Below are 12,975 nucleotides of genomic sequence, written 5' to 3'. Positions count from 1 at the left end.
CCACTGCAACTGCAGTTAAAATGCGTTCCTGCTATCAGTGGCTCAGGCTGGAGGTGGCAAGCAAATTAGGTGGAGGTGGTCTACATCCAAACCCGGGCTATACCATGGTCAGCTGTATCAAATAAGTCAAGTCAATTAGCCTGTTGACTATTACTGGACATCTGTTTGCTTGGGAGGAAGTCAGATATACAGAAGCACGCATTTCAAATAGCCTAATGTTTAATGAAAGGTGAATTACTGATCAGCAAGTAAGGGAGTACAGTAAAACTACGTGGGGAAGGGTAAAGCTCAAATCACACGTGTCCATCTCAACCAGAGCCTTTACATGAAATTCATGTGTCAGAATGCAGGGAAGGAGGCGCAAAGGTACTACAGAGATTGCATGTGCTGTGGTTGTCGCTTAAAGAAAACAAATGGGGGCGAGAGAAAAAAAAAAAAAGGAAAAAAAAAAAAAAAAAAAAAAAAGACTTCCTTCTCGTTTTTAACTATATCCCTCTGATCAAAGTTCAACATGGGAGCAGCCACCACAAGTGCTGTGTGTCCCCATTGTGACCTTCCACTTTTCTTACACCAGACTGTGGATAGGTTTGCTGCTGTTGTTTTTTTTTTTCTTGTTTTTTTTTTAATTTCATTTTTATTTTTCTGTTGGTTCTTAAATGGTCTTCTGAGCGCACTCATACAGCATAGAGTTCGTAGATCTTCTTGGCGCAGTACGCCAGCGCGGCCAGTGCTATCGTGTTGTGGAGTCTCTTTCTGTGGATGTCATCCCTGCGCACCAAGACCACGGGCGTGGAGGAGGTGAGCGTGTGCAGGGGCAGCCGCGACAGTTTTTGGCTGTCATATTCCACCTGGTACTTGCAGCAGGGGTCAAACTGCCAGGAAATCCCGTAGAGGGCGGCGCAGGCCACGCTGAGGGCGCCGGCGGGCAGCGCCACGTAGCGCGAGTATTCCGGTGGCAGCGAAAGCGGCGTCAGGAGGCAAGCGGCGCCCGACAGCACGGCCGTCTTGTGCAGGCAGTTTCCCACCGTAATCCACCGCGCCGTCTCGTCGCCGATGCGCGTGGGCTCGATAACAATGTATTTGTACTGGGCCTCCAGTGCCTGCTCCAGCTCGTACTCAAACTGGTCCTGTGCGTTCTCCCCGTTGTAGATCTCGTGAACGATGTAGCAGTCGGTCGCCGCCATCACACCCCTGCACGCAGGGCGACAAGGCAGAGAACATTGAGGAGAGGAAAAAAAAAAAAAAAGAGGGAAATATCGCTTTGGTTTTTGTTTGATTCCGTTTCAGTTTTAATTAATCATGAAAAACGAGATTCCACTGTACTTGTAAATGATTAGCATCTCATCTCCAAGCTAGCACTTTGCTTCAAGTTTTATTTAAAAGTTGATACGAGCAGCAGAATTTGATACCAGGGTCTTGAGCAACCCAGGAATTACGTCAACTGATTTCATCTCATTATTATCATCATTATCATTATTATATTACCCCTTGGTGTCAAAGGCGCACACACCAGAACGAGTAGCACAATGCCCACTGAATTATCATCATGTCTAAAGTTCCAAACTGTTTCTTCTTTACATTCTTTTAAATGGTGTTATTCCAAGTACGACACGAGTGTCCAGTGATATTTTTCTTACTCAAAATCAAAAACATTCTGTGTTGGTGTTTTGGGGAGCTGAAGCGGATTCAAAGCATTTCCATTAATTTAAATGGGGAAAGGCGATTGGAGAGACAAGTGTTTTAAGTTACACGCATGGTCACTGAGTGAAATTAACTTGTAAATAATAGTACATGCATGATATGATTGATACAAATATTTGCTGGTTTTTTTACAATTAGGATTTTTCATGACTTATGCTCCATAGTACTTGTACTCAGAGACATATTAAGGGGATGAATTGAGAGCTTAAACTAGGAAAATTTGAACTTAATATAACATTAGAAACAAAGTCAGAAAACCGCATATTACCGTTCAGCACATGGTCATGAACCCTAATTTTCAGTTTGTGAAGTACTTTTACAAGTCAATGATCTGAAGGTGCTAATGCGTGGGTATGCACATACAGTCCACCAGCATGGAAGTATTCCTAATTCAACTGAAACGACATTAGAAAACTCAAGGTTGTTGGGTTCGAATAGAAAACAGGTAGGTTTTGTAACACACACAGAACACTGTGTACCCAAGCGAGGCTAACTGGCTTGCATGCAACAAACTTGTGGTGATTGGCCAGCTAAGTTGGGAAGGATCCATGTCATTAGTGAAAAAACGTAGCATATTCGGAGTAAAACACACAATTTAGCGGATCAATTAAAGGCCATTGCGAACATTCCGGTCAACGTAAAGATTCAAGACAATTCACCTAGTCGCTGAACGGTTGATGTGAAATCACCAAAACATCACATGAGCTCTTACATTGCTTCCTCTGCTAACACTAGCTAGCAGGCACGTTAGCAACTTAGCATGGTAATGTTAGCTAAGCATTAGATAAAATTCTGATTCTCCGTGCGGGATTTTCATTTTATACTTGAAAGATTAATACGTTATTTGTTTGGCGATACGTGACACGGACAAAGGTTTCAATAAGAGCGAAACATTTGCGTTGAATGGGCAAGATGTGAAGTAACTGACCTCTCCCTGCTTACTGGGACACCGCGCCTCCTTCCCAGCGACGCCATGTTGGAGATAGAGCCGTGATGGCAAGTGACGCATGGCGGTACAAGGCTTCATGGGTAATGTAGTGTTCGGAAAGTGACTTACAAGATCTTGTGCGCGGAATTAAACTACTATTCCCAGAATGTATATGAGACGCGCGTCTACGTTACGTATTACACGAGCGTGTTGACGCTCCGTATCGCGAGGTCAAAACTCGGGATAATACATACCTATGACGCATTTAACGTAATGTGTGGCCCTCGTTTTCCTCCTGTAATACAGTATTATCAAGAGGAAAATGAGGGCCACCAGACCCTAAAACAAAGAGCTGACAGCAAGCATCAAGAAAGCCTGGGGTTACAGGACTCCAGGCAATGCCACGGCGCATCGAGGCAGTGATTAAAGCAAAGGGATTCCCAACCAACTACTGAAGATTGACATATGGTTTTGAAAATACCTTCCACCCATTCTTTTCCCCATGCAAAGCACAGAGAAGTATGAATGGTGATTTCTTCACAGTATTCTAATTTTTCAAAATGCTGTTTTGTGGGTTTTATGAGCTGAAAGCCCAAATAATGTAAAGATAAACAAATAAATACTTGAAATCACTTAAATTTGTTTGTTTGTTTGTTTATTTTGACAGCACCATCAGTTAACCAGGGCCAGATTTAGACAGCCCCAGTAGGGGGGTGCATGCAGAATATTAAGGGGGAGAAGGGAAATGTTTGAGGTGTAAAATCCGCTCAAACCCCTTAAATTCATAGAAAACCATACTAATTATGCTATCATTATATCAATAGGCTATATCTATCTTCTCCTTTGATCCATTTGTGTTTGAAGTTGGATTTATCCCACTCGGAGGTTCCCAGTTTCGTCCTCAAAGTGTTTGAGGCAAATGTTCCGATAAATTTTTGTTCTGGTTAACGCAGTCATTCCAAATCACGTTGTGTTACGTGAACATGTGTATTGGATTTACATTTGCCTTGAACGCTTTGAGGGCGGAACTGACACAATCCAAGTGGGGTACATCAGATTCCCCACTTTCGTCGAATACAACATTTTGTTGGGTTGGGGGCATGATGGTTATGTTCTGTGTCGCTGTGATTGATTGGGTAGTGGATATGTCTGGTGTTTTCCATCTCTGACTCCAGACCTGACCAGTGAATGGTGGTGGCAGCATACAATTTAATCTGCGGTACACTTAGCCTAGGAAGGTTTATTATACTGGTGGCAGCGGTAGGAATGTGGCACACACTCTTCGCTATTCTTTTCCTTTCTTCCATAGGGGGTCTGTTAACTATTTTGTCTAAACGTTCCAGACTTGCACACCAGTCCTGACATCAACTGCATAGCTCACAGCCTTGCACGGCTGTGTATGCTGGGCGATTTCCTGGGACCCTGGATTGGGTGATCAAGCTTGCACTTGGGCACTGGAGTGCTCCACAGAAAAGTCATCCGCATCTTCCTGTGAATCTGACACATACACTGGCTGTGACTCTGGCACTTGCATTGATTCTTGCAGATCTAGTCGGGAAACCATGGGGGATTGGAGTGACTGGCCCGGAGAAAACGCAGCTCTTTTACAACCTCTACACGTTTGGCGAGCAAAATATTTTGTTCACAGTCCTGAGACCATGACAAAACAGCAAGTGTTTGTTCAACCTGGCAAATTTTGTCTTGGATAGTGTATTGTTTTCATTGTGGGTTCTTAATAAACCAAACCTTTGCTTGAGGAAGAAGTTACTTTATATTTCAACTGGCTTCACAGACACAGATGTACAGACATGAATGCACTTGCAGCGTGGTAGCGTTTTCCTCGCTCTCTCTCCTCTTGACCTGTTTCCCGGCTCACACGCGCCCTCTGCTGTCTGGATGTTACAATAACACACCAACCAATAACAGTCAACTAAACGGTTGCTTTTTGCTGTTATCGTTACAGATAGATGTTGCAGTCAGCGTCTTGCGTCTCATTCCATAGCTGACCAAGAGAAGAAACTCCTGCATGTTGGCCACATTGTGGCTTTTCAGGTGCTCCCGAATAGACGGGAACTCTAAATGGCACACACCACACAGTGGAAGTGACATGTCTTGCTGAAAAAGCTGGATGCCCTCAATACATTGCTGGCTTTCTGTTGCTCCAAACCAGGTGCCTTGCCAGTCGAGAATACCTGCCCAGTTGTACTCCAGCAACCCCACCCCCGTCGCCATCTTGGATGTGTAAACATGGTCATGCTGTGACGCCATCTTGGGCCCATGGTCTCTGCTTCTTGCCTATCTTGATTTTACCTGCTGGTGCCACCTGTCTACCATTCCTAACAAACTATCTATATGGTCATCATTTCTTGGAGCTTCTACAACCCCCAAACCCTGGTGTCAGCAGTAGCTGCGAGTATACGACACAGTTGGCGGAGACACTGTCTACGGCGGTAGAGGCGGTTAAAAAAAAGTAGAAAAATACGTAGAGTTCTTCGATTTCCATGCAAAGTTTCAGTACTATTTGGAGGGGGAGTTGGTGTTGTTGCGGAATAAATTTAGGAGACGGGGGAGGTGGTTGTTGGGTCTTGGAAAGTCGAGTCAAGCCATCTTTATTTTCATAGTGCTTTCAAACAGCCTTAGCTGAGCAACAGTTGTTATATCATGTCACGCTTGGCTGAGGGAGGGCCAGAAATAGTGGTGCATTTCAGTAGACTGAAACCAAATCCTGTGTTTTGTTTTCGAGGAGGCAGCGGCTTCCGAAGGGGATGGCGCCACGCAGCATGGTCTGCCAGATGTCTTCTTTGGACCATTGGGACCATCAGTTTTGAGCACACTGCGTTTTTTGACGAGCACCTGTATAATGACCTGGTTGATATACTAACCCACGTTGATTTGCTTGGGAAAGGCAGGACATTCTGTACAATACTTCGAGCTGATTGGATGATGTAGCATTGTGCACGTTTTGTTTTGACCAATCATGGCCACGGATGAAAATGTCATATTCGTTCTCGTCTAAGGGGGGGGAAAGCATGAACATCTTTACCAACTAAAAATGCACAAAGCGCCTCTCGCTGTTCAACATTCGGTTGTCCGGGACGGTTCACGACCATCACGACGAAAGTCTATTTTTGCTCATCTTGACGCATAATGTGACATACGTCGTCGTCCGTTTGGTTCCACAGCATTGACCAATAGCGAGAGGGAGCGAAACGTCAATCACACACTGAACAGCACTTTATAGCTCTTTTTATTTATGTATACATTTGTTTATTTATTCGTTTATGTATTTATTTATTTATCCCCTGGATATTTCATGGGATGGGGCCAGACAGGTGCATCTCGAGGGGAGAAAAAAAAAGAAAAAAAAAAGCGCCCCGCTGCAGCGCTGCGGCTGCATGGAGCGAGCACGCATCCGTGCAACCCGTCAGGTAACGGCGACGTGAAAAGAGGACCAAAATATATTGTGACTGTTGTTCTAATAATTTCAGAGATTTGGGCATATGAGTGGGGATGGGCACAGATTTAGTGAGGATCGATCACATTTTCATATAGTCGGGCCAGGCCTGGCGGCCTTGTCACCCGCTCTCACTTAAAATGTTACAGCACAACTGTCGTGTAAGACAAAAAAATCGCGTAGTCTGACATTGGCATAGTGTAATGGGTTTCACCTGTGGCTGGGATTGATCCCGCAGCTTCCGGTGATTGGGGCGCAAGTAAATAGAAAGGTATAGAAGACTGGAGGGAGTGTGTCTGGGGGTGGAGTGAAGAGTAGTGGAGGACCTGGCGGGGCGAGCGCAGCAGGAGGCAGGCGAGTTAGCACACTCACAGCCCGGGGGTGCTGTTCGTATAGTCAGTAGGGCTGCCGGCGGTGAAGAAGGGAAGTGTAGGTTAGTGGTTCCAGAGTTAGGGTCCCGTGCAGAGGGCCGAGTGGTAGTTAGGGCTGGGGAAGTAGGATTACTGGACCACTGGTTGACCTGCCCAGAGCCGAGCCTCTGCTCTGCTCAGCTGCGCCGCTGGCCCTGGTGCGCCCTTCACGGATCACATTCCAGGTCTGACAACGAGTGCCTGTCACGTCTGCAGCCGTCCCTGGTGTGCCCTTCACAGATCACGTCCCAGACCGGAATATGAGAGTCTGCCCCTTCGGTAGCCGCTCAGTGGCTCAGCAGCACCGTTTCCCCGTGGCGGACTCCTGTCAAGAGCCGTACCGGACCAGTGCCATAAGCCGAACCCGGGGGAAGAGTCTTGGCCAACGGGACACTTCAGTAGAAAATTAGGTTTTAAGGAGGCGGAGGAGTTAATGGTTGTGTTCTGTGTCGGTGTGATCTGGTAGTGGATACCTGTGGTGTTTTCTGTCTCAGACTCTGGTCCTGGTGAAAGGTTGTGGCAACATAGTCACAAGTAACTTGTGGTACTTAGCCTAGGAAGGTTTATTACAATACATTGTTGAGTGCCAGGTAGCCACCCATGCTGTGACTCGCGTGCGCGACCTCACCGTTCTATTCCTGCGCTCTCGGCTGTGTATGTGCTGTAACTTGACACAGACATAACAACACTTCACGTTTTGGATGTGACAACAGCTGCCACAATGTGCTCCATGCTACTTGACTCTTGCATTTATAAATTAATCTACAATGAGTAAACAAAATGCACAATATAATAATTACTTGGACAATGTATTTACTATTACCTCAAATTGTTACCATATGCAAATTAGTACACAACAAATTGGTGGCTTTTAATAATTTTAGCAAGTAGGCTATCATGTAAGTTGACATGCTTTGATTTGCTTTTGCAGGCTAAATAAAATATGTAGCAGGCAAGATCTGGCTCTTGGGCATTGTGTTTGACACCTATGTCTTATTGGAAAAGGAATTAGTTTTTTTTTGTTTGTTTTTTTAATCACATCCCTTCTCTCCAAATTGTAGTTTACTACCCACAGAAAAGTTCCAAGACCGGTCTTGCCCCAGCCCGCCACTAAACATAGCTATTGTATGTTCTTCCCAGCTTAGGACATGTCAGATTCTCAGGGAATCGAGAGCAGCCGCAAACTATCCTGCCAAAACTCTTGTCGCTTTTTGCACACTGAAGAAAGTCGTCCTGGTTGACCATCCGACTCTGTGGCAAGAACTACCAGTGGATGATGCCCCTCACCCGTGAAAAACTCCATCAACATGACTTTAAAACTTTACATTTGGACGTTAGACTGTATTGCTTTTCTCAAACTTGATGACTTTGGGGTTTTCCACTGGGGGATCTAGCATTTGTTATCCAATTAATCGTTCTCATCACCAGTGATGAATTCTCCCTTAGAATGTCTGGTCTCATTTGTGACATCACTACCACCAGTTTGCGTGTGAATTATACTGGACAATCGCACAAAATTAATAGTGACGGTACTCATGTTTGTATCTTTTATTATTATTTTTTTTTTCAGACAAGTGTCAAGCACAAAACATTTTCAGTCAAGTGAACGTTTGAAAGGGTTAAGTCATTTAGCGCTCAAGAGAATGCACACATACATATAAACAAGAAATAAAATATTGGTGACTGCCACCTAGTAAAGTAGTATTTTCTGCATTAATTTCAAGCAGTCTGTAGGCCCTACATTTGAATGTAGTTCTGCCAGAGTGTAAGGAATTTCCTGAGGTTTTTGCTGCTCCTCAACACCTAGATTGTCAACAGCAAAGGGAGCCAAACTAGTGGGAAACCACAGTGAAACATTTGAGGGAATTTTGATTTTACAACACAATGATATCCATCATTGTGAAATCTAAAAGCACGATTCTTCATGGAGCAGAAGAAAGAAAATTACACACAACAATAGGAACGTAGTGAGTAAACTTCAGCCATCCAATTTCAAGTTCTAGAATCAACAAAGGATGTGGTTGAACTTGAATAGAAATGCCCTGAATGCAGCTGTGCCATTTTTGAAAATGCTGGTTTGTCCATTTGCACACGTCACAGTGACAAGGTTATCTATCACATGGGTGTCATAAATAAAAAGGTTGGTGTCCTGTAGTTTTCATCTGTATTCTTTCCAAGCCAATGTATGACCATCTGTTTAAAGTTGTTACATTTTTGGGAAGAACAAATTACTTCAGCCTAACAGAAAAAAAGAACAAAAGTAAATATCAAGAATAATCACATGGGTATATATTGTTTTAATTAGAGCGACCAAATACCCCAACATATTTATTTGCAACAATATGTCAGCACCCCTGAAATCTTAAAATGTTCTGTTCAGATATTAGGTTTGATACACTTTTAACAAGGATTTTTCTGACCCATTTTAAATTACTGCAAAGCTGTCTTTCTTCAATTCAAAGTCTGCCAATTTTCATTATTACACAAGACTAAGAACCCTCTTATAAAATGACCACAACATGACAGCAGAGGGAAGGTCAAATGAAAACAAATGTCAAATTTCGTGAAAAGGTGAATTCTGTTAAACCACCGTACAGAAAAACAAAGCTGCAGACACCTTGCAAGCTCCGCCCTCTACCTGTGAGCAAATAAAATGTGACTCCCATTTCTTTTGTGACACACAGGTGAAGAATTTGTATCCTGAATCTTTTCCATCTGATAGAGACATTGGACTCAGGTCAGCTGATTGGCGTCCTGTTTTCAGCTAAAGGAGCTTTCTGTGACCAAGTCAAGTCAGCATTAAAGTTTCTTGCAAGGAGATGGTCTGGCTCCTTGTAAAGTTGCCTGGAAGGTCCGTTGTTGTATGCAAGCCTTTAAAATCCAAACCTCACTTATGAGGTCTCTCTTTCTCTCTTTGCTGTCTTTTGGCACCGTGTGAGGTCATTGGTAAATATGTTCAAAGTAATGAGGTTGAGGATTTTCTTTGACGTATTTCTGAATGTACCAACAGGTCAGGTGAGCTTTCAGATCTTCTTCCACCACAAAGTCCATGGCCGCCTGTGTTTACAGAAACATATTTGTATTCATCTTTGAAACTAATGTGACAACATGACAAATGGGAATGTTGGTGAACTTTACCTTAGCCAGGTGTTTGGCAATTCCTCTCCCTCTGTAAGCATCTGGAACTTCAGTATGCTGCAGGTCCACTGTCTTCTTCCCAACATATTCATACAGAAGAACTGCACGATCGTGAGAGCCTGACGGATGTCAAAGTCAACACTGTTACTAGTTTCTATTCACTTATCTCACTAGTTTATATAAGTTGCCCTTCCTCAGCTCACTGGCAAATTATACGGATGCAGATAATAGCAATTTGGTCATCAACAGATTGATGATAACAGTAGGTTAACATGAGAATTTGTACAGATGTCCCAATCTGATATTGAGCTCAGTCCAGTATTAGACCAAAAAATAAATAAAAACAGGATTATATCAGCCCACATCCAAAATCTCTGATATGAGCATTCATATACAAGCAGTCCATTTCAGTTCAGACTCCGTTCCTGCTCTTCTATCCAGCAGCATCTGGATCTCTAGCACAAGTATAATTATTTTTCTTTATTTACATTATTAGGGTTGTTTCTCAAGGTAAGGTCCTTTAATTTATTTTCTTCTTATTTTATTCAAGTGTGGTGCATTCTCATGTTTGAGATTGAATTTATGTAATCCAAATGTTTGGAATAAATGTAAATGGGTCATTTTCTCATCAACTACTGTTAGTTACAAACGATGTTCTTTGTTTGAATAGTATCATAGTCACTTAATCAATTCTAACATTTCATATTAAAATATAAATAAAAGCATGTATCGTTCCTGCTGATATTGTATTGGATTGATATTATAATATCGAGAGTATTCTAGACTGCAATATCGGTAAGTGAACAGCCCAAATAATTTGTGTCAAATTGACAAGTGGGGAAACTGTCAACACATACAGTTTACTTATTGTGTATTTTTAACTCATTCACTGCCTTTGACAAGTATACTTGTCAATTGTATTTTTTAGAGCGGAGATAAATGGGGACTAATCTGACTATTGCTCCACAGTAAATGTCAAACTTGGAAACAACTTTACTGATGCCCAACCACCGGTAGATGACATCATTGCCCCATTTTACACGAAATGAACACAGTTTCAGAGTCCATGGGAGAAATGGCTGTATTTTGGCAAACCTACATTTTTCTACTGTCAATTATAAAAGAACGGGACTGGTCAAAATGTAGGGAGTCTATTCTGTTATTTGGTAGATTTGGTAGATTGTCTAGTTTGCACATCCCTTTGCACTTTGGCATAGCACTTCACTGTTAGAAAAATCCGATTTACCACTGCTTTTTAAATTGTATAGATTCTTATCTTTGGGAAGCTGGGCAGGTCAGATGACACGATATTTTGTTCTGTACTTGTACTAGAATGACAAATAAAGTATCTATCTATCTATCTATCTATTCGGTTTATATATAATTATTGAACGTAATATCACATGGGTATTAAAAATTTGGAAATTTTCTCAAATGGCTGGCAGTGAATGTTAAAGATGAACAAGAATGTATCTGGGAAAATGGTATATGTTGGTAAAGCAACCAAAACACAATGCAATTATTGAAAGGGTGTTTACTTTTTAATAGCAGCAAGTCGCAATTTTTTATTATCTGATGTCTTTACTAAATCATGTTTGATTAGATATTTGCACTATAATTAAAGGCTTTATAATAATATAAGAACATTATTTGATTGATTTCAGTGTTCATTCTCCTATTTTTTTTTCTAAACAATAAAGCCCAAAAGAATACAATATTTAAAAATAAAGTTGAAGTGTGCATGCTGAATCTAGATTTCTAAACGTGTGTTGTTAACCAAATATTGATTAACCGGGTTTTGACGACAGCAAACAGAGGTTATTCTCATTTCTTCCATTTGTTGTATGAACACATTTCCCCCATAATATGCAATTTCTTATTTTTTTACTGAATAAAAAGTGATAGTTCAATGTTTTTTTTTTTTTTTTTTTGCTAACAATTCCTTTTATCGTTTGTATTGGTCTCATACTTGTTTCTCCATACTGCAACACAGTAATTAATGTACGAGTGAATAGTGTGTTTACAGTGTTTTCTGGTTGATGAAATCTTGCGCTCAAAGCTAAAATAAGCTAAGTTAACAACAAGCTGTGAGCTAACATTAGCCAGAAGCTACCACCACAACTATCACGTTGAACATACCGTTTAGTCTTATGACAAATTGTCGACGCTTTTTGTCGTGTTCCACCTGGATTTGAGGGTTGTTGGCATCGAATGCATTTGCTTGAGCTGTGTGAGCCATAGCGACGGACTTTTAAAAAACACGACGACGATGATGTGAACACGACTGTGCAGCGATGCCAAGCAGAAATGGCTCCAGACTACATGGGGGAAGCAAAACATTTCATGCAACGAAATCAGCTGGAGGATCACGTGACACTCTGCCAATCAGCACCTGGTCTGTGGGCGGGAACAAAAAAAAGACAAATGTCTAACATTTTATTATTACTTTTGTCTCAGAAATGGTTGCATGGCGAAACGGGAAACGACGACCGCAGTACCAATTGCTGGTTATCGCAACATTTCATAGTTTTTCACCGAGCCACGAAGAGGATGACGTCATAGCTCACCGACGAGTGAACACCGAGTCGTTGCTGTGAGCTAAACACCATGACCTCATTGCTCGGTCGTTACCTGTTTGTGTGACATACTCACGGACTTACATATGAATTCATTATTTGAGTCTATGGACTTAGTGCACTATAGTTCTCCCCAACATTTATTGAACCGAGACACATATACTGTGTTTTACATTATTAAAATAAAATAAAATAAAATAAAATAAAATAAAATAAAATAAAATAAAATAAAATAAAATAAAATAAAATACATCACAACACATCAACAAAATAAAAATGGCACGAAAGAGTGGTACATTTACTGAAGAGTACCACAATTTACTGGCGCCATCTGGTGGCATCTTGGTGCAATAATCAAAACACACAATAGGCTACTGTACTGTGTACGAGAAATATCAGCTTTACAGTACGTAAATGTTTTGGTCTTCTAGGTTAGATTTACGCTAAAATAAAGGTAAATTAACTATGAACGAAAATGAAAGACAGTTTATCGACTTCAATTACAGTTAACTGACTAAACATTTGTACTTGAGATCTTTTAGGTGTTCACTACGACAATTTTACAAAATTCTGTTAAGTGTGGCACATCAATCAGTAAATCTGTAGCTGTATCAGTTAAACTTTTTATCTTTAAAGTAACCATATAAAATATAACATATATGAAATACAAAATACATATTATTGGTAAAGTGATCGACGGACCAAAATGAAGCACATTTCTTTTTCCTAAATTGACGGTTTTGTGATTTGAAAATTGCATTGTCAATT

General features: G+C 41.5%; 2 protein-coding genes across 2 annotated transcripts; both read right to left on the bottom strand.

The window, feature by feature from the left end:
• Positions 1-201: 201 nt before the first annotated feature.
• tmem11 (transmembrane protein 11) lies at positions 202-2,760 on the bottom strand. Its single transcript, XM_077502799.1, has 2 exons — positions 2,630-2,760; positions 202-1,191 (listed from the first exon to the last, which is right to left on the bottom strand). Exons 1-2 carry the CDS (start codon positions 2,674-2,676, stop codon positions 675-677), a joined length of 564 nt encoding a protein of 187 aa, XP_077358925.1. The 5' UTR covers positions 2,677-2,760; the 3' UTR covers positions 202-674.
• Positions 2,761-8,026: 5,266 nt separating this feature from the next.
• natd1 (protein NATD1) lies at positions 8,027-11,973 on the bottom strand. The gene is made up of 3 exons (XM_077505419.1): positions 11,771-11,973; positions 9,632-9,750; positions 8,027-9,550 (listed from the first exon to the last, which is right to left on the bottom strand). Exons 1-3 carry the CDS (start codon positions 11,868-11,870, stop codon positions 9,434-9,436), a joined length of 336 nt encoding a protein of 111 aa, XP_077361545.1. The 5' UTR covers positions 11,871-11,973; the 3' UTR covers positions 8,027-9,433.
• Positions 11,974-12,975: the final 1,002 nt, after the last annotated feature.

Source organism: Festucalex cinctus, chromosome 1, assembly GCF_051991245.1.
Source record: "Festucalex cinctus isolate MCC-2025b chromosome 1, RoL_Fcin_1.0, whole genome shotgun sequence".
NCBI lineage: Eukaryota > Metazoa > Chordata > Actinopteri > Syngnathiformes > Syngnathidae > Festucalex > Festucalex cinctus.
Note: the sequence above shows the minus strand (reverse complement) of the source record. Positions and strands in the feature narration are given on the sequence as shown.

Excerpts from the sequence above, each read along its gene's own strand:
- natd1 (XM_077505419.1), bottom strand. The coding sequence starts at position 11,870 with ATGGCTCACACAGCTCAAGCAAATGCATTCGATGCCAACAACCCTCAA. Across the intron at positions 9,751-11,770 it reads ATTTGTCATAAGACTAAACG|GCTCTCACGATCGTGCAGTT; the intron begins GTATGTTCAACG and ends GACATCCGTCAG. Across the intron at positions 9,551-9,631 it reads TTGCCAAACACCTGGCTAAG|GCGGCCATGGACTTTGTGGT; the intron begins GTAAAGTTCACC and ends CTGTAAACACAG.
- tmem11 (XM_077502799.1), bottom strand. The coding sequence starts at position 2,676 with ATGGCGTCGCTGGGAAGGAGGCGCGGTGTCCCAGTAAGCAGGGAGAG. Across the intron at positions 1,192-2,629 it reads GTCCCAGTAAGCAGGGAGAG|GGGTGTGATGGCGGCGACCG; the intron begins GTCAGTTACTTC and ends CCCTGCGTGCAG.